The sequence below is a fragment of the Coregonus clupeaformis genome, chromosome 8 (assembly GCF_020615455.1).
Source record: "Coregonus clupeaformis isolate EN_2021a chromosome 8, ASM2061545v1, whole genome shotgun sequence".
In the NCBI taxonomy this organism is placed as follows: domain Eukaryota; kingdom Metazoa; phylum Chordata; class Actinopteri; order Salmoniformes; family Salmonidae; genus Coregonus; species Coregonus clupeaformis.
This window is the reverse complement of record NC_059199.1, coordinates 41,884,483-41,906,335: the sequence shown is the minus strand read 5'-3', so window position 1 is coordinate 41,906,335 and position 21,853 is coordinate 41,884,483. Positions and strand designations below refer to the sequence as shown.

General features: G+C 43.8%; 1 protein-coding gene across 2 annotated transcripts; it reads right to left on the bottom strand.

Annotated features, from left to right (window-relative positions):
- Positions 1 to 456: 456 nt before the first annotated feature.
- Positions 457 to 21,251, bottom strand: LOC121572064 (histone acetyltransferase KAT2B). Of its 2 annotated transcripts, none has more exons than XM_041883940.1 (18): positions 20,935 to 21,251; positions 20,039 to 20,165; positions 19,532 to 19,677; positions 19,308 to 19,394; positions 19,019 to 19,200; positions 17,801 to 17,992; positions 17,582 to 17,685; positions 17,291 to 17,416; positions 17,017 to 17,156; positions 15,751 to 15,959; positions 7,778 to 7,904; positions 7,395 to 7,505; positions 7,080 to 7,223; positions 6,841 to 6,955; positions 4,965 to 4,995; positions 4,755 to 4,818; positions 4,507 to 4,591; positions 457 to 802 (listed from the first exon to the last, which is right to left on the bottom strand). In XM_041883940.1, the coding sequence occupies exons 1-18, from the start codon at positions 21,133 to 21,135 to the stop codon at positions 609 to 611; spliced, it is 2,385 nt and encodes a 794-aa protein (XP_041739874.1). In that variant the 5' UTR covers positions 21,136 to 21,251; the 3' UTR covers positions 457 to 608. The 2 variants fall into 2 exon arrangements, with proteins under 2 accessions (XP_041739874.1, XP_041739875.1); XM_041883941.1 differs by having other exon boundaries at positions 4,965 to 4,992.
- Between the last annotated feature and the right edge of the window lie 602 nt (positions 21,252 to 21,853).

Genomic DNA, 21,853 nt, shown 5'->3' with positions numbered 1-21,853 from the left:
TGACTGCACGTGAAGAAACTTTCAAAGCTCTTGCAATTTTCCAGATTGACTGACCTTCATGTCTTTAAAGTAAAGATGGCCTGTCGTTTCTCTTTGCTTATTTGAGCTGTTCTTGCCATAATATAGACTTGGTCTTTTACCAAATAGGGCTATCTTCTGTATACCCCCCCCCCCACCTTGTCACAACACAACTGATTGGCTCAAATGCATTAAGAAGGAAAGAAATTCCACAAATTATCTATTAAGAATGCATACCTGTTAATTGAAATGCATTCCAGGTGACTACCTCATGAAGCTGGTTGAGAGAATGCCAAGTGTGTACAAAGCTGTCATCAAGGCAAAGGGTGGCTACTTTGAGGAATATAAAATATATTTTGATTTCTTTAACACTTTTTTGGTTACTACATGATTCCATATGTGTTATTTCATAGTTTTGATGTCTTCACTATTATTCTACAATGTAGAAAATAGTAAAAATAAAGAAAAACCCTGGAATGAGTAGGTGTGTCCAAACTTTTGACTGGTACCTTTTGAAATCATTAGACTTAAGCCATTGCTCCCTCTTTCTTGAAGCCCCTCCCATTTCCCTTGAAGCCCCTCCCATCTCTTCACTTCTCAATGAGGCCTGCCTCCTTGATCTTGGTGTAGAAGAACTTCTCTAGCAGGTTGGCACACTTGTAGTACTCGCTCTCTGGCGGATTGTACTCGCGACAGTTGGTGAAGATGCGCTGCATGTCGGCCATGAAGAGCTTCCGCGTGGTGTAGTACCTGCTCTTCAGACGCTCCGACATCGTCTTCAGGTCTGGAGATAATCACACAGCACAACATGTAGGTAACTATCCCAGAGAGGAAGAGGCGAAGCAAGAGGGTTTACTCCGCCCAAAATCAAATCAAATAAATAAGACGCTCTATGCATATTCAGCGTAGCATCTCACTCTCCGTTGAATACAGACATTGACGTCAACACCCCTCATTGAATATTTTAAAAAGTATTCATATAAATAGAGGAATAGGTGGGAGCTTGACAGCCCGCTGTTCCGCTCTGGACAAGGAATCCCATTGTTAGGATGGAAAGTATTCACACCTCTTGACTTTTCACATTTTGTTGTGTAACTGGACACAATACCCCATAATGTCAAAGTGGAATTATGTTTTTAGAAATGTTTACAAATTAATAAAAAATGAAAAGCTGAAATGTCTTGCGTCAATAAGTATTCAACCCCTTTGGTATGGCAAGCCTAAATAAGTTCAGGAGTAAAATATTTCTCAACAAGTCACATAATAAGTTGCATGAACTAATAACAATAGTGTTTAACATGACTTTTGAATGACTACCTCATCTCTGTACCCTACACATACAATTACCTGCAAGGTCCCTCAGCCGAGCAGTGAATTTCAGACACAGATTCAACCACAAAGACCAGGGAAGTTTTCCAATGCCTCGCAAAGAAGGGAACCTATTGGTAGATCGGTAAAAATTGAATATCCCTTTGAGCATGGTGAAGTTATTAATTAAACTTTGGATGGTGTATCAATACACCCAGTCACTACAAATATACAGGTGTCTTTCCTAACTCCGTTGCCGGAGAGGATGGAAACTGCTCAGGGAATTCACCATGAGGCCAATGGTGACTTTAAAACAGTTAGAGTTTAACGTCTGTGATAGGAGAAAACTGAGGATGGATCAACAACTTTGTAGTTACTCTACAATACTAACCTAATTGACAGAGTTAAAATAAGGAAGCCTGTACAGAATACAAATATTCCAAAACATGCATCCTGTTTGCAACAAGGCACTGAAGTAATACTGCAAAAAATGTGGCAAAGCAATTAACTTTTTGTCCTGAATACAAAGTGTTACGTTTGGGGCAAATCCAATACAACACATTACTGAGTACCACTCTCCATATTTTCAAGCATGTGTATGCTTGTTATCGTTACGGACTGGGGAGTTTTTCAGGAAAAAATATACAGTGGGGAAAAAAAGTATTTAGTCAGTCACCAATTGTGCAAGTTCTCCCACTTAAAAAGATGAGAGAGGCCTGTAATTTTCATCATAGGTACACGTCAACTATGACAGACAAATTGAGGGGAAAAAATCCAGAAAATCACATTGTAGGATTTTTAATGAATTTATTTGCAAATTATGGTGGAAAATAAGTATTTGGTCACCTACAAACAAGCAAGATTTCTGGCTCTCACAGACCTGTAACTTCTTCTTTAAGAGGCTCCTCTGTCCTCCACTCGTTACCTGTATTAATGGCACCTGTTTGAACTTGTTATCAGTATAAAAGACACCTGTCCACAACCTCAAACAGTCACACTCCAAACTCCACTATGGCCAAGACCAAAGAGCTGTCAAAGGACACCAGAAACAAAATTGTAGACCTGCACCAGGCTGGGAAGACTGAATCTGCAATAGGTAAGCAGCTTGGTTTGAAGAAATCAACTGTGGGAGCAATTATTAGGAAATGGAAGACATACAAGACCACTGATAATCTCCCTCGATCTGGGGCTCCACGCAAGATCTCACCCCGTGGGGTCAAAATGATCACAAGAACGGTGAGCAAAAATCCCAGAACCACACGGGGGGACCTAGTGAATGACCTGCAGAGAGCTGGGACCAAAGTAACAAAGCCTACCATCAGTAACACACTACGCCGCCAGGGACTCAAATCCTGCAGCGCCAGACGTGTCCCCCTGCTTAAACCAGTACATGTCCAGGCCCGTCTGAAGTTTGCTAGAGTGCATTTGGATGATCCAGAAGAGGATTGGGAGAATGTCATATGGTCAGATGAAACCAAAATAGAACTTTTTGGTAAAAACTCAACTCGTCGTGTTTGGAGGACAAAGAATGCTGAGTTGCATCCAAAGAACACCATACCTACTGTGAAGCATGGGGGTGGAAACATCATGCTTTGGGGCTGTTTTTCTGCAAAGGGACCAGGACGACTGATCCGTGTAAAGGAAAGAATGAATGGCGCCATGTATCGTGAGATTTCGAGTGAAAACCTCCTTCCATCAGCAAGGGCATTGAAGATGAAACGTGGCTGGGTCTTTCAGCATGACAATGATCCCAAACACACCGCCCGGGCAACGAAGGAGTGGCTTCGTAAGAAGCATTTCAAGGTCCTGGAGTGGCCTAGCCAGTCTCCAGATCTCAACCCCATAGAAAATCTTTGGAGGGAGTTGAAAGTCCGTGTTGCCCAGCGACAGCCCCAAAACATCACTGCTCTAGAGGAGATCTGCATGGAGAAATGGGCCAAAATACCAGCAACAGTGTGTGAAAACCTTGTGAAGACTTACAGAAAACGTTTGACCTGTGTCATTGCCAACAAAGGGTATATAACAAAGTATTGAGAAACTTTTGTTATTGACCAAATACTTATTTTCCACCATAATTTGCAAATAAATTCATTAAAAATCATACAATGTGATTTTCTGGAGAAAAAAAATCTCATTTTGTCTGTCATAGTTGACGTGTACCTATGATGAAAATTACAGGCCTCTCTCATCTTTTTAAGTGGGAGAACTTGCACAATTGGTGGCTGACTAAATACTTTTTTCCCCCACTGTATATACGGACTGGAGCTAACCACAGGCAAAATCCTAGTGGAAACCTGGTTCAGTCTGCTTTCTACCAGACACTAGGAGATGAATTCACCTTTCAGCAGGACAATAACCTAAAACACAAGGCCAAATCTACACTGGAGTTGCTTACCAAGAAGACAGTGAATGTTCCTGAGTGGCCGACCTGAAAATGGTTGTCAAGCAATGATCAACAACCAATTTGACAGAGCTTGAAGAATTGTTTTAAGAATAATGGGAAAATGTTGCATAATCCAGGTGTGGAAAGCTCTAAGAGATTTACCCAGAAATACTCACAGCTGTAATCACTGCCAAAGGTGCTTCTATAAGGATTGATTCAGGGGTGTGAATACTTATGTAAATGAGATATTTCTATATGTCATTTTCAATGGACAGGAAAAGGTGCAATGCTCGCTCACCATAAAAAAATGTGTAGTTTTATTAGACAAGTTTAAAAGATTGACGTTTCGGCCTTCAATGGCCTTCTTGTGGTCCTCTGTAGCTCAGCTGGTAGAGCACGGCACTTGTAACGCCAGGGTAGTGGGTTCGATCCCCGGGACCACCCATACACAAAAATGTATGCACGCATGACTGTAAGTCGCTTTGGATAAAAGCGTCTGCTAAATGGCATATTATTATTATTATTATATTCTTCAATAAATTAGCAAACACTTTGTCATTATGGGGTATTGTGTGTAGATGGGTGAGAAAAAAATATATTGAATCCATTTTGAATTCAGGCTGTAACACAACAAAATGTGGAACAAGTCAAGCGGTATGAATACTTTCTGAAGACACTGTATCTGACTCAATTCAATCATCCATATTTGTTTGCTTACAAGTTATGTATGGCTATATTCCTTCCCCTGAAGAGTTGACCCATCCACAGATGTGTTCCATACGTAATGCCATACATACCCATGGGGAAGCGGATGACTTGGTAGTAGCCAGGAGCCTCAGTCTTCTTCACTGGTTCCATGAACGGCCAGGCATTCTGGTGACTCTATAACACATAACACATAGTGAGAAACCTGTGTGTGTGGGGCTACGAGTTGGTGTGTGTGCATTTGAGAGTGAGTGAGTGGGTGGGTGATTGCATGCATGTGTGCGTGCGTGTGAGCGAGAGAGAGTGAGTTTGCATGCATGTGTATGTGCGTGTCCCTCACCTTAACGTGTTGTAGGATGGTCTTCAGGGTGCTGTACAGCTGATCTGGATCCTTCAGCTCTTTCCTGGGATCACAACAGGAAACAGGACGTTGATATCACCTCATTTTCTGTCAGAGTTACCATGACGATGACAGTGGTAGCTCACTGGCCAAGCTTTCGAAGGAAAACTTAAAAGCCCTTACATTTGTTTTACTGAAAGAATCACTCACCCTTTGCCCACCGGTTTCCATCCAGTTTCTCCTGGTGACAAAAAAGAGTTGAGTTAAACTAGAGACACTGTCCACACACTTCTTTACTACCCCACTTCACTGCTACCTCTTTGGAGATGTGCCTTTAACTGTGTCCCAAATGGCACCATATTCCCTATATAGTGCCCTACGTTTGACCAGGGCCCATACAGTGGGGAAAAAAAGTATTTAGTCAGCCACCAATTGTGCAAGTTCTCCCACTTAAAAAGATGAGAGAGGCCTGTAATTTCCATCATAGGTACATGTCAACTATGACAGACAAATTGAGAAAAAAAATCCAGAAAATCACATTGTAGGATTTTGAATGAATTTATTTGCAAATTATGGTGCAAAATAAGTATTTGGTCACCTACAAACAAGCAAGATTTCTGGCTCTCACAGACCTGTAACTTCTTCTTTAAGAGGCTCCTCTGTCCTCCACTCGTTACCTGTATTAATGGCACCTGTTTGAACTTGTTATCAGTATAAAAGACACCTGTCCACAACCTCAAACAGTCACACTCCAAACTCCACTATGGCCAAGACCAAAGAGCTGTCAAAGGACACCAGAAACAAAATTGTAGACCTGCACCAGGCTGGGAAGACTGAATCTGCAATAGGTAAGCAGCTTGGTTTGAAGAAATCAACTGTGGGAGCAATTATTAGGAAATGGAAGACATACAAGACCACTGATAATCTCCCTCGATCTGGGGCTCCACGCAAGATCTCACCCCGTGGGGTCAAAATGATCACAAGAACGGTGAGCAAAAATCCCAGAACCACACGGGGGGACCTAGTGAATGACCTGCAGCGAGCTGGGACCAAAGTAACAAAGCCTACCATCAGTAACACACTACGCCGCCAGGGACTCAAATCCTGCAGTGCCAGACGTGTCCCCCTGCTTAAGCCAGTACATGTCCAGGCCCGTCTGAAGTTTGCTAGAGTGCATTTGGATGATCCAGAAGAGGATTGGGAGAATGTCATATGGTCAGATGAAACCAAAATATAACTTTTTGGTAAAAACTCAACTCGTCGTGTTTGGAGGACAAAGAATGCTGAGTTGCATCCAAAGAACACCATACCTACTGTGAAGCATGGGGGTGGAAACATCATGCTTTGGGGCTGTTTTCTGCAAAGGGACCTGGACGACTGATCCGTGTAAAGGAAAGAATGAATGGGGCCATGCATCGTGAGATTTTGAGTGAAAACCTCCTTCCATCAGCAAGGGTATTGAAGATGAAACGTGGCTGGGTCTTTCAGCATGACAATGATCCCAAACACACCGCCCGGGCAACGAAGGAGTGGCTTCGTAAGAAGCATTTCAAGGTCCTGGAGTGGCCTAGCCAGTCTCCAGATCTCAACCCCCATAGAAAATATTTGGAGGGAGTTGAAAGTCCGTGTTGCCCAGCGACAGCCCCAAAACATCACTGCTCTAGAGGAGATCTGCATGGAGGAATGGGCCAAAATACCAGCAACAGTGTGTGAAAACCTTGTGAAGACTTACGGAAAACGTTTGACCTGTGTCATTGCCAACAAAGGGTATATAACAAAGTATTGAGAAACTTTTGTTATTGACCAAATACTTATTTTCCACCATAATTTGCAAATAAATTCATTAAAAATCCTACAATGTGATTTTCTGGATTTTATTTCTCATTTTGTCTGTCATAGTTGACGTGTACCTATGATGAAAATTACAGGCCTCTCTCATCTTTTTAAGTGGGGGAACTTGCACAATTGGTGGCTGACTAAATACTTTTTTCCCCCACTGTATGTAGGGAATAGGGTGCCATTTGGGACGCATCCTTTGAACCTATGCTGAAGGTAGACTTATATAATGACAGGAGGAGAAACGTACGTATTCCAGGAATGCTCTCGATGGGAATCTGTCGAACTCCTTCCTTAAAACAGGAAAGTCCTGGGTAGACCTTTCTGATCTGAGCCTGCTTTCTCTCTATCAGTTTCTTTATGATCTGAAAGAGGGAGGGAGGGAGAGAGAGGGAGCGATAGCGGAAGGGAGAGAGACAGAAAGAGAGAGAGAGAACTTAGGTAACTCAATTTATTATACAAATAGACGTTGTAGGCACACACACACACCTCCTTCTGCTTCTTGATAATGACAGAAAACTCAGTGTAAGGGATGCTGGGGTTGAGCTCACAGCCCATCAGCGTCGCTCCCTCATAGTCTTTGATGTAGCCCAGATACTTGGCCTTGGGAACCTTGATGTCTTTAGAGAAGCCCTGAGACACAGAGAGAGAGATGGAGAGAGAGAGAGACAGAGACAGAGAAAGAGAGAGATGTAAGAATGGTCAATTTTTGCAAAGACCCACAGTTTCTTGATGTTTCACAATACATTGCAAGATAACCAATGCCATTTTCTGATCTTTTTAAGAAGCCAATCATGTACTGACCTGCTTTTTGAAGTAGCCAATGGCGTACTCGTCTGCGTAGGTGAGGAAGTTGAGGATGTCATGCTTGATGTGGTACTCCTTCAGATGGTTCATCAGGTGAGTGCCGTATCCCTTTAAACAATAGGTAGGGGTCAAAGGTCAAAACTGACCAATCAAGAAGCGTGAGGCACTGAGCCCAATGGCAGTAGAATAAATATCAGTCATATCAGTTAATACCAACAGAAATGTGACCAGAAAAGGAACTGTAGCCTGGTCCCAGAACTGTTTGTCTGTTTGTGTATAGCCAAGTCCTATGGTCACTGTCATGTCAAATATGACCATAGGAGTTGGAAAGACAGCACAAACAGATCTGGGACCAGGCTAGAAGAGCTGCAGACTCATACCTTGACCTGCTCGTTGGAGGTGACGGCACAGAACACGATCTCTGTGAAGCCCTGCGAGGGGAACATCCGGAAGCAGATCCCTCCGATCACACGGCCATCTTTGATCAGCGACAGAGTCTTGTGCTTCCTGTTTGGAAAGGAAGTGAACAGTTCCAATGTTCTCATTCACCTCAACATTGATGTCATAGTTAAAAATATATGGAAAATAGAAATCAAACTGGATGGTCTTCAGAAATAGATTGGAGTGGTTACGGGTAGCGGAAAGATAGGCTTGAAAACAAACAAAAGATAACTATTGTAAAATAGATTGTGTCCGTAAAATGTATACAGTGGGGAAAAAAAGTATTTAGTCAGCCACCAATTGTGCAAGTTCTCCCACTTAAAAAGATGAGAGAGGCCTGTAATTTTCATCATCGGTACACGTCAACTATGACAGACAAAATGAGAAAAAAATTCCAGAAAATCACATTGTAGGATTTTTAATGAATTTATTTGCAAATTCTGGTAGAAAATAAGTATTTGGTCAATAACAAAAGTTTCTCAATACTTTGTTATATACCCTTTGTTGGCAATGACACAGGTCAAACGTTTTCTGTAAGTCTTCACAAGGTTTTCACACACTGTTGCTGGTATTTTGGCCCATTCCTCCATGCAGATCTCCTCTAGAGCAGTGATGTTTTGGGGCTGTCGCTGGGCAACACGGACTTTCAACTCCCTCCAAATATTTTCTATGGGGTTGAGATCTGGAGACTGGCTAGGCCACTCCAGGACCTTGAAATGCTTCTTACGAAGCCACTCCTTCGTTGCCCGGGCGGTGTGTTTGGGATCATTGTCATGCTGAAAGACCCAGCCACGTTTCATCTTCAATGCCCTTGCTGATGGAAGGAGGTTTTCACTCAAAATCTCATGATACATGGCCCCATTCATTCTTTCCTTTACACGGATCAGTCGTCCTGGTCCCTTTGCAGAAAAACAGCCCCAAAGCATGATGTTTCCACCCCCATGCTTCACAGTAGGTATGGTGTTCTTTGGATGCAACTCAGCATTCTTTGTCCTCCAAACACGACGAGTTGAGTTTTTACCAAAAAGTTCTATTTTGGTTTCATCTGACCATATGACATTCTCCCAATCCTCTTCTGTGCACTCTAGCAAACTTCAGACGGGCCTGGACATGTACTGGCTTAAGCAGTGGGACACGTCTGGCACTGCAGGATTTGAGTCTCTGGCGGCGTAGTGTGTTACTGATGGTAGGCTTTGTTACTTTGGTCCCAGCTCTCTGCAGGTCATTAACTAGGTCCCCCCGTGTGGTTCTGGGATTTTTGCTCACCGTTCTTGTGATCATTTTGACCCCACGGGGTGAGATCTTGCGTGGAGCCCCAGATCGAGGGAGATTATCAGTGGTCTTGTATGTCTTCCATTTCCTAATAATTGCTCCCACAGTTGATTTCTTCAAACCAAGCTGCTTACCTATTGCAGATTCAGTATTCCCAGCCTGGTGCAGGTCTACAATTTTGTTTCTGGTGTCCTTTGACAGCTCTTTGGTCTTGGCCATAGTGGAGTTTGGAGTGTGACTGTTTGAGGTTGTGGACAGGTGTCTTTTATACTGATAACAAGTTCAAACAGGTGCCATTAATACAGGTAACGAGTGGAGGACAGAGGAGCCTCTTAAAGAAGAAGTTACAGGTCTGTGAGAGCCAGAAATCTTGCTTGTTTGTAGGTGACCAAATACTTATTTTCCACCATAATTTGCAAATAGATTCATTAAAAATCCTACAATGTGATTTTCTGGATTTTTTTTTCTCAATTTGTCTGTCATAGTTGACGTGTACCTATGATGACAATTCAAGTTCTCTCTCATCTTTTTAAGTGGGAGAACTTGCACAATTGGTGGCTGACTAAATACTTTTTTTCCCCACTGTATAGTATGTATAAGCTGGAAGTAGAAGCCTAAGTGTTGTTGTTCACTAGTTTACTCCAATTAGTGGAGGGGTGGTAGAGTTAGGGGAAAATAATAAAGGAAAATATATTTTTTAAGATGTGTGTGTGTATATATATACTACCAGTCAAAGGTTTGGACACACCTACTCATTCAAGGGTTTTTCTGTATTTTTTACATTGTAGAATAATAGTGAAGACATCAAAACTATGAAATAACACATATGGAATCATGTAGTAACCAAAAAAGTGTTATACAAATCAAAATATATTTTATATTTGAGATTCTTCAAATAGCCATCCTGTGCCTTGATGATAGCTTTGCACACGCTTGGCATTCTCTCAACCAGCTTCATGAGGTAGTCACCTGGAATGCATTTCAAGTAACAGGTGTGCCTTCTTAAAAGTTAATTTGTGGAATTTCTTTCCTTCTTAATGCATTTGAGCCAATCAGTTGTGTTGTGACAAGGTAGAGGGGTATACAGGAGATAGCCCTATTTGGTAAAAGACCAAGTCCATATTATGGCAAGAACAGCTCAAATAAGCAAAGAGAAACGACAGTCCATCATTACTTTAAGACATGAAGGTCAGTCAATCTGGAAAATGTCAAGAACTTTAAAGGTTTCTTCAAGTGCAGTCGCAACAACTATCAAGCGCTATGATGAAACTGGCTCTCATGAGGATCGACACAGCAATGGAAGACCCAGAGTTACCTCTGCTGCAGAGGATAAGTTCAATAGAGTTACCAGTCTGGAGTCCAAATTGGAGATTTTTGGTTCCAACCACTGTGTCTTTGTGAGACGTGGTGTGGGTGAATGGATCATCTCTGCCTGTGTATTTCCCACCGTAAAGCATGGAGAAGGAGGTGTTATGGTGTGGGGGTGCTTTGCTGGTGACACTGTCTGTGATTTATTTAGAATTCAAGGCACACTTAACCAGCATGACTACCACAGCATTCTGCAGCAATACGCCATCCCATCTGGTTTGGGCTTAGTGGGCCTATCATTTCTTTTTCAACAGGACAATGACCAAACACACCTCCAGGTTGTGTAAGGGCTATTTTACCAAGAAGGAGAGTGATGGAGTGCTGCATCAGATGACCTGGCCTCCACAATACCCCGACCTCAACCCAATTGAGATGGTTTGGGATGAGTCGGACGGCAGAGTGAAGGAAAAGCAGCCAACAAGTGCTCAGCATATGTTTTTATTTATTTTTATTTAACCTTTATTTAACTAGGCAAGTCAGTTAAGAACAAATTCTTATTTACAATGACGGCCTACACCGGCCAAACCCGGACGACGCTGGGCCAATTGTGCGCCGCCCTATGGGACTCCCAATCACGGCCGGTTGTGATACAGCCTGGAATCGAACCAGGGGGTCTGTAGTGACGCCTCAAGCACTGAGATGCAGTGCCTTAGACCGCTGTGCCACTCGCTGTACCACTTGATGTCTTAACTATTATTCTACAATGTAGAAAATAGTCAAAAAATAAAGAAAGAAAAACCCTTGAATGAGTAGGTGTGTCCAAACTTTTTCTTTATTTTTACTATTTTCGACATTGTGGAATAATAGTGAAGACATCAAAACTATGTCTTGAAGGAGTTCCCACATATGCTGAGCACTTGTTGGCTGCTTTTACTTCACTCTGTGGTCCAACTCATCCCAAACCATCTGAATTGGGTTGAGGTCAATTGGTTTCTTGCATGTTAACATTAGAAGCCTCCTCCCTAAGTTTGAGTTATTCACTGCGTTAGCACACTTCGCCAACCCTGATGTTCTAGCAGTGTCTGAATCCTGCCTTAGGAAGGCCACCAAAAATTCAGAAATGTCCATCCCCAACTACAACATTTTCCGTCTAGATAGAACTGCCAAAGGGGGCTGAGTTGCAATCTACTGTAGAGATATATCATACTATCCAGGTCTGTGCCCAAACAGTTTGAGCTTCTACTTCAAAAAATCCACCTTTCCAGAAATAAGTCTCTCACTGTTGCCGCTTGCTACAGAACCCCCTCAGCCCCCAGCTGTGCCCTGGACACCATATGTGAATTGATTGCCCCCCCGTCTATCCTCAGAGTTCGTACTGCTTGGTGACCTAAACTGGGATATGCTTAACACCCCGTCCGTCCTACAATCTAAACTAGATGCCCTCAATCTCACACAACTTATCAAGGAACCTACCAGGTACAACCCTAAATCCGTAAACATGGGCACCCTCATAGATATCATCCTGACTAATTTACACTCTAAATAACGCTCCCTAAAACACTTTAGCGAGCAGACCTTTCTAATTGACCTGGCCTGGGTATCCTGGATGGATATTGACCTCATTCCGTCAGTAGAGGATGCCTGGTTGTTCTTTAAAAGTGCTTTCCTCTCCATCTTAAATAAGCATGCCCCATTCAAAAAATTCAGAACTAAGAACAGATATACCCCCTGGTTCACCCCAGACTTGACTGCCCTTGACCAGCACAAAAACATCCTGTGGCGTACTGCATTAGCATCGAACAGCCCCTGCGATATGCAACTTTTCAGGGAAGTCAGGAACCAATATACACAATCAGTTAGGAAAGCAAAGGCTAGCTTTTTCAAGCAGAAATGTGCATCCTGTAGCACTAACTCCAAAAAGTTTTGGGACACTGTAAAGTCCATGGAGAATAAGAGCACCTCCTCCCAGCTGCCCACTGCACTGAGGCTAGGAAACACTGTCACCACCGATAAATCTATGATAATCGAGATTTTCAACAAGCATTTTGCTACGGCTGGCCATGCTTTCCACCTGGCTACCCCTACCCCGGCCACCAGCTCTGCACCCTCTGCTGCAACTTGTCCATGTCCCCCCGCTTCTCCTTCACCCAAATTCAGACAACTGATGTTCTGAAAGAGCTGCAAAATCTGCACCCCTATAAATCAGCTGGGCTAGACAATCTGGACCCTTTCTTTCTAAAATTAGCCGCCGAAATTGTCGCAACCCCTATTACTAGCCTTTTCAACCTCTCTTTCGAATCGTCTGAAACCTATATCCATCCTGCCCTACCTTTTGAAAGTATTTGAAAGCCAAGTTAACAAACAGATCACCGACTATTTCGAATCCCACCGTACCTTCTCCGCTATGCAATCTGGTTTCCGAGCTGGTCATGGGTGCACCTCAGCTACGCTCAAGGTCCTAAACGATATTATAACCGCGATCGATAAAAGACAGTACTGTGTAGCCGTCTTCATCAACCTGGCCAAGGCTTTCGACTCTGTCAACCACCGCATTCTTATTGGCAGACTAAATAGCCTTGGTTTCTCAAATGACTGCCTCGCCTGGATCACCAACTACTTCTCAGATAGAGTTCAATGTGTCAAATTGGAGGGCCTGTTGTCTGGACCTCTGGCAGTCTCTATGGGGGTGCCACAGGGTTCAATTCTCGGGCCGACTCTATTCTCTGTGTATATCAATGATGTCGCTCTTGCTGCTGGTGACTCTCAGATCCACCTCTACGCAGACGACACCATTTTGTATACATCTTCATTGGACACTGTGTTAACAAACCTCCAAACGAGCTTCAATGCCATACAACACTCCTTCTGTAGCCTCCAACTGCTCTTAAATGCTAGTAAAACTAAATGCATGTTCTTCAATCGAACACTGCTTGCACCCGCCCGCCCGACAAGAATCACTACTCTCGGCGGGTCTGACTTAGAATATGTGGACAACTACAAATACCTAGGTGTCTGGTTAGACCGTAAACTCTCCTTCCAGACTCACATTAAGCATCTCCAATCCAAAGTTAAATCTAGAATTGGCTTTCAATTTCGCAACAAAGCCTCCTTCACTCATGCTGCCAAACATGCCCTCGTAAAACTGACTATCCTACCGATCCTTGACTTCGGCGATGTCATTTACAAAATAGCCTCCAACACTCTACTCAGCAAATTGGATGTAGTCTATCACAGTTCCATCAGTTTTGTCACCAAAGCCCCATATACTACCCACCATTGTGACCTGTACGCTCTCGTTGGCTGGCCCTCACTACATATTCGTCGCCAAACCCACTGGCTCCAGGTCATCTATAAATCACTGCTAGGCAAATCCCCGCCTTATCTTAGCTCATTGGTCACCATAGCAACACCCACCCGTAGTATTCGTTCCAGCAGGTATATCGCACTAGTCATCCCCAAAGCCAACACCTCCTTTGGCCGCCATTCCTTCCAGTTCTCTGCTGCCAAAGACTGGAACGAAATGCAAAAATCTCTGAAGCTGGAGACTCTTATCTCCCTCACTAACTTTAAGCATCAGTTGTCAGAGCAGCTTACCGATCACTGCACCTGTACAAAGCCCATCTGTAATTAGCCCATCCAACTACATCATCCCCATATTGTTATTTATTTTGCTCATTTGCACCCCAGTATCTCTATTTGCACATCATCTTCTGCACATCTATCACTCCAGTGTTAATACTAAATTGTTATTATTTTGCACTATGGCCTATTTTATTGCCTTACCTCCATAACTTACTACATTTGCACACACTGTATATAGATTTTCTATTGTGTTTCTCTATTGTGTTTTTGACTGTATGTTTGTTTATCCCATATGTAACTCTGTGTTGTTGTTGTTTTTATTGCACTGCTTTGCTTTATCTTGGCCAGGTCGCAGTTGTAAATGAGAACTTGTTCTCAACTGGCTTACCTGGTTAAATAAAGGTGAAATGTAAAAAAAAAAAAAATTTTAAGGTTGGGGGTTTGTGGAGGCCAGGTCATCTGATGCAGCACTCCATCACTCTCCTTCTTGGTCAAATAGCCCTTATACAGCCTGGAGGTGTGTTTTGGGTCATTGTCCTGTTGAAAAACTAATAAAATTCCCACTAAACGCAAACCAGATGGGATGGCGTATTGCTGCAGAATGCTGCGGTAGCCATGCTGGTTAAGTGTGCCTTGAATTCTAAATAAATCACTGACAGTGTCACCAGCAAAGCACCCCCACACCATCACACCTCCTCCTCCATGCTTCACGGTGGGAAACACACATGCGGAGATTATACGTTCACCTACTCTGCGTCTCACAAAGACACGGCGGTTGGAACCAAAAATCTCCAATTTGGACTCCAGACCAAAGGACAGATTTCCACCGGTCTAATGTCCATTGCTCATTGTTCTTGGTCCAAGCAGGTCTCTTCTTATTATTGGTGTCCTTTAGTAGTGGTTTCTATGCAGCAATTCAACCATGAAGGCCTGATTCACACAGTCTCCTCTGAACAGTTGATGTTGAGATGTGTCTGTTACTTGAACTCTGTGAAGCATTTATTTGGGCTGCAATCTGAGGTGCAGTTAATTCTAATGAACTTATCCTCTGCAGCAGAGGTAACTCTTCCTTTCCTGTGGTGGCCCTCATGAGAGCCAGTTTCATCATAGCGCTTGATGGTTTTTGCGACTGCGCTTGAAGAAACTTTCAAAGTTCTTGACATTTTCCAGATTGACTGACCCACATGTCTTAAAGTAATGATGGACTGTCGTTTCTCTTTGCTTATTTGAGCTGTCTTGCCATAATATGGACTTGGTCTTTTACCAAATAGGGCTATCTTCTGTATACCCCCCCTACCTTGTCACAACACAACTGATTGGCTCAAACGCATTAAGAAGGAAAGAAATTCCACAAATTAATTTTTAACAAGGCACACCTAATAATTGAAATGCATTCCAGGTGACTACCTCATGAAGCTGGTTGAGAGAATGCCAAGAGTGTGCAAAGCTGTCTTCAAGGCAAAGGATGGCTACTTTGAAGAATCTCAAATATAAAATATATTTAGATTTGTTAAACACTTTTTTGGTTACGACATGATTCCATGTGTTATTTCATAGTTTTGATGTCGTCACTATTATTCTACAATGTAGAAAATAGTAAAAATAAAGAAAAACCCTGGAATGAGTAGGTGTGTCCAAACTTTTGACAGTCAAAAGTTTGGACACACCTACTCATTTGTGCTACAAAGTTGGGAATATTTTTCTCTATGGTGGTCAGTCAGTCAGGGTAGAACTCTATGGTAACACTCACGGGTCGAAGACGAGGCGTGTGATGTACTCTTTGGGCATGCGAGGCAGCTGGTGAGAGAAGACATTCTGGAGGCCCACCAGCCACATGAGGATCCTCTTGTTGGGCTTCTGGTTGAGGGAGTTCCCAATGACATGGAACTCTATCACCCCCCTCCTCTCCTCCAGGCGGGCCGCCTCATCACGGGCTGAGTGGGCCGACAGCAGACTGGTCTGGGGGTGGGGAGGGGGAGGGGGATGACGTCAGCCTTCCTCATCATCATCATCAAGTCCTATTACAGCACTCATTTTGATTTAGCAGTGTCCTTATATTTGTCCCATCATCATCATTATCGTCAGCAGCAGCAGTAGCTTCACCATCATCATCACCTTCAAACCTCAATACTGCCTCTAAAACATTGACTTACTGGGGGGTTCTAAACTGCAAGTCAAACATACAATCTAATATCCACTAACTTTTTAACTGAGATGGAATAGAGAGTGTTAAGTGATTAAAGTATTGTTGACTAAGTGTTGGACTGAAGTAAAGGAAGTATTGATGATATGTGTTGGACTCAAGTGATGGAAGTATTGATGACTACATATTGGACTGATTGAGGCCTAGATACAATCAGATCAAGTGTTAACCGGTGATAACAGACAGCCGCATAGCGGATGTTTTGGTGGTGTTGGAGGTGAAACTGCGTTGGAGCCGTCATATCAGTGAGCAGCTGCTCTTGCGATCATTGTCACAAAGCCACACCCACCCCACTCGAGTTAGAAGTTCAGAACGAGAAAGTGTAGGCTATATAGAAATAATTACTCTCAAATTGAAAAATCATTAAACAAAATAATTAGGATTTCAATCATCCTAATCAGGTGTATATTACATCTCACATTACAGCACAGAAGGTTGGTGGCACCTTAATTGGGGAGAACGGGCTCGTGGTAATAACTGGAGTGGAATTTGTGGAATGGTATTAAATACATCAAACACATGGTTTCCAGGTGTTTGATGCCATTCCATTTGCTCTGTTCCGGACATTATTATGAGCTGTCCTCCCCTCAGCAGCCTCTTGTGCATTCCAGTGGTCAAACTTGTAAACAAGGCTGCATGGGATTTCTCTTAATGCGACTCCGTGCAGCCAATGGCAATGTCTGCTTTAGGTATAATGCCAGGAGCCACCTGTGGATTTGACAGCTCTAACACAGTTCTCCTCAGACACCGCCAAAACAACCGCTATAAGGATGTCAACTAAAGCGGATCTGATTGAATAGAGTTTGATGTTACCTCTGGTCCCAGCATGGAGGCAGGGTCGGTGATGGTTGCCATGACTTCGTTGATGAGTTCCATGGGGATGTCCCCAACAATCCTGAGCTTCTTAGTCTCCTCATGGGGGAGGGGCTCTGATGGCTTCCGCTTCTGCCCACCTACACAGGTATATCATATGTCAAGTTGCCCCTAGAAACTGATCTAAAGAGAGATTTGACCCCTAATGGTTAAGATTAAAATTTGTGGAGGCTAAGCTGATCCTAGATCTGTGCGTAGAACCTGTTGTGTTTACCTGGACTGGGTTCCAGAGCAGAGGCGGTCTTCCTGGCAGGACTGACACTGCCACAGCTGGATGGGTCCACTGCTACTGGGCTGGTGCTGTAGTACAGAGGCCTGGCCACCGGGGGCGCACTGATCACTGTCATTATACACAGGTGAGCTCATCAGATTACTTTAGCAATGGAGAGTAGCATTCATCATATCAATCACATCACAACTTTCCCAACTTCAACTTTTTGAAGCAAGGTAAAACTCTAAGTGAGATTGTGTTGGACAAGCTGGCTAAAGGTCAGGTGTGTTTTACCTGTATGGATGGGGATCGGTCCTCCTGAGGATCCAGCCAGGAAGTCTTCACTCCAGATGGGAGAGCTGTGACTGTACACCTCCTCCTCTAACATGGACAGGAATCTATGGCACACAGATATCATCATCACACCTACTGTAGACACAGACTAGGAATCCTCCTCTACCTCATGCGTGTGTACGTGTGTGTGTGTGTGTGTGTGAAGAGTGTGTGTCTTACTTGGGGAAGTGTGTGAGGATGAGAGTGCGTTTCTCTGGGGGTAGCTTATCCTTCTCCTGCCTGGCCTGCTCTAGCAGCTGTTTCCTCATTACAGTGAAGACGGAGCGCAGCAGGGTCCGACCAAAGATCTGGGTCGTCTCGTACCGCGGCAGACTGTCACAGAACTGGGGGACGTTGCAGTAGCACAGCCATCTGGGGGAAAACACACCACAAAAATGTGGGTTTGATTCTAGGTTATATAATGGTGATAGAATTTGCATGAAATGTACGCATCATCTATTGGTATGAAGAGAAAATTCATCAACTCTAGGAGGACAGTGTGTCTGTTGGTACCAAGTTATGGCTACCCTATGTTTAAGTGTTTGAGAAAACACTGGGCACCCCCCATAACATGCTGACCACACCACCTGCGTTGCGTGCGCGAGCATTGCTAAATAAATGTATACATACATATTATTCAATCATTTAATCCAAACTGCTTGCGCGCGTCAACGAGCATCTGCGTAGCCAGGCGCTAAAATAGAATCTGTTGAACTTGGTTCTATTTTAGATGCTTGACACGCTTCAAGTCCCACCTCTCCCATCTCGTCATTGGTTTTTAGGTGCATATACCCACGTTGGTGATTGAAAGATGAACTAGGTCCACACTCCAGTCCAGTTGGTTGCGTTAATACCCCTTAAAATTGGTTGCCAACCACCATATAAAATCCACAAAAGAAGGAGAAGAAAAGATTACTAGAAACAAACTAGGTTTCCCCTTTTATCTGTGGACTAATTGTCAAAGTAGTGAACACATAATTTTGTGTGACTCAAAATGGGTCAAAATTCTACAAAGATCCAGAAAAAAAAGGACATAGTACATTTTAGATAAAACAACAACACAATGTTTATATCCCAGGACAAATTACCTAGCAACAGCAAGCTAGCTAGCTAAATGTCCATGAATCTTTCATATGTGTTTCGACCTTTCCCCAAATTAATATAGTTGGTTCGTTTTGATATTTAAACCTGAGTGTCCTGATCACGTCTGGTGTGGATGGACAAAATCTACATGTGTTGGATGGCGTGCCTGGTGTAGTCAGCATGTAAGCATTAAGAACTTTAAGCCAGCCCACAGTGTGGTCAGTGCATTAGGAATAAACATGTCATTACTGTGAACGCATCATCAAAGCGCGCCTGCCAGAAGTTGCAATCGTATCATCAAAGGGCGCCTGCTACCTGGTGTAGTTGACTTTGTACCCGGCGGCATCATCAGCAGGCGCCCGCTGTCGTCTCTGTGAGGGTGTCTCCAGCTGCCAGTAGTTGATCTGGTTGAGGAACATCTTGGCCAGCTCCACGATGGTCTGACGCTCCTTGGAGGGAAGATGGCTGAACTTGTACTGGACAAAGTTATTCACCCCCTGTTGAAGAGACACAGAGATCATATAAGCAAAATATAATGTGTACATCTTGTGTAAGTGTGATCTGAATTTTTATTTTTCTGCTAGGCTTGTGTGTGTACACTTGCCTGTTCGATGCTAGGTTTCTCAAACGGAGGACTCTCCTGTGCCTCCACCACAGGTTTGCCCATCTGTAGGATGCATTTCCTCAACAGCTGAAGAAGAAGAAGAAGAAGAAGAAGAAGAAGAAGAAGAAGAAGAAGAAGAAGAAGAAGAAGAAGAAGAAGAAGAAGAAGAAGGAAATTGATGCACTGAAAGTAATGTGTTGTTGACATGTTGAGCTGTGGCCTACCTTGAAGAGGGAGAAGTAGACTTGTTTGGTGTCAGCGTCCTCCTCTTTGTGGACACATGTGTTCAGATACTCCACGTCCAGGGCAATACCCAGAAGCCTGTTCATCTCCTCCTCTGAGACGTTCTCCAGGTGGGTCACATGATCACCTGAAAAGGAGAGACAGTGAGAGAAAGAGAGAGCGAGAGAGAGAAGGCAGACTTTTGTTTTGATGACCAATGTGCCCCTGAAAACCTGTTACCTCCTTATTACCTGGATTTCTAGAACATTCCACCTGCCTATATCATGCCCTTACACCCACATCTCACTCTCCTGCCTGCCTGCCTGCCTTCAGGGCACACTGCATGCTCTCTGTCCCCCCCCCCCCTCTTCCTCTGGTACACATGGCAGTGGCACCGCATCCCCATGTCCCCCCTCTGACCCTCTCTCCCCCTCAGGTACACAGGGCAACCCCTCCTAACGTCTCCTCTCTCAACCCTCTCCCTCAACCCTCTCTCCCCGTAGTCTTACCCAGTGTGTGAGAGCAGCTACGGCAGGGCTCCTGAAGGTTGACAGTGTTGGGCTGCTGGTCCGTACTGGGTGGTGTGGGAGGGGGGTTCTGGCTCTTCCAGCTGTTACACTTACAGGCCCCCTCAGCCTACAGCACAGGGTTGCAAGGGTTAGAAACACACATACACACACACATGTTTAGAAACATAATGTAATAGGAAAAATCCCATTGAACTTCTCTGATATATGCACAAGTTGACAAAGACAGACAGCTTGGCTACAAAGTGGCATAGCTAGGCAATGCCTGGTGGGACTGCCCTCTCTCTCACTACAACTCTTAGCTGGAGCCGAGCTGTGCACAGGGACATGAGCCAAGGCACAACAACAAACTCTGCACCCAGCAGCTGTCACCCTGTCAAAACAAAGACACTCTCTCTCCCTGCAGATGATATATAACTGCAATAAATACTTTCTATTTACCACGGTGCGCTGACAGACCGCAAAAATACACTGTCACTATTCCAGTGGGGTGAATTACGCCCCGTACACTCCCCTTGCTTGAGGCATTACTCACCAAGGCATTATGCTCGCTAACCTGAATTTGTCAAAGAGCCAAGAGAATGTTTACAGTCCACTCCCGCCTAGAAATAAATATTTTTACATTGTAATAGTAAATATGGGAGCGCCAGACTGATCATTTAGCCGTTTTTTTCCTGATGTTTATTTCCAATAGGATCATTTTGCATAACTAGAGCATGAGGGATATGAAAAAATGCAAGCGCAGCAATGGCTTCCTTTGCTGCGCTTGCATTTTGGTAGCACTGCAAACCAATAAGCATCTGATACACAATCCACTTGCAAAACATTACAAAATGTAGAATTGCTAAATAATGTAATAATGGACGACTTAAAACTACCTTGCAAGATGAATAAACTCCGAGCTTCTCCAGTTTTTTCGGGCGCGGGGAGGAGCGGAGCTGCGCCTTCTTCACGGCGATTCGTGCCGAACCTACCGTGGCGCCCGAACCCTCCGTTCCCCCGGCTCCCGGAGCCGCAGGCGCCGATCCCGCTGCACCGATGGCCGGGGAGCCCTGCTGAATCCCTGCGCTCCCGGACATCCTCGAGACCGAACGGGATCCCCGACCCTGGAATTAAATTGTTTAGGTGTCCTGTTCTCTATTCCACAACTGGAGAATCAGACATGGCGCTGATCCGTTTTTTTGTAATAGCTCAATGCGCTGATCCTTATTTTTTATTTGTCATTGTAGGTCCGTTTTTCCTCCACTAGGGGAGACAAAATTGGTATTCCAGAGAGTATGCATGGCCAGGGGTTCCCAAACTTTTTTTGATATCAATTTATATTAATTGGGGCTTTGACAGTCTATTATAAATCAGTTTTACAGCACTTTTGACAGTAGGTCAATCTGAAGGAAGTATGGTTTGAGGTGACTGAAATGCATAAGAAAGGTATTAGGAAGTTCAGAAGATCATCAGGGAATAGTTTTGTATGATTTTCTGTGTAGGAAAGAACATTGATGATGTTCTTTCCCCCCGTCTGATTTAGTGCCTGTTCTTATCCACTATATGTTCTAATGAGTCCTACACAGGCTTGTGTGCATAGAGCCCCAAAGTGGAGGTGTCAAAATAACCATAAAATATAGTGGTCGAACAGGGAAATGGCTCCAATAGTCTTTTCACCATTCATTTTTACTATAGGGGATTTTAGAAACACTTAAAATAAGGGCTGTGTTTTTGTAGGCTTACCCTGGCGTGACGTTTTGATAAGCATGCCAATCTCTCTTGGACAAGGTTACTTACCAATACATTCGGCTCTAT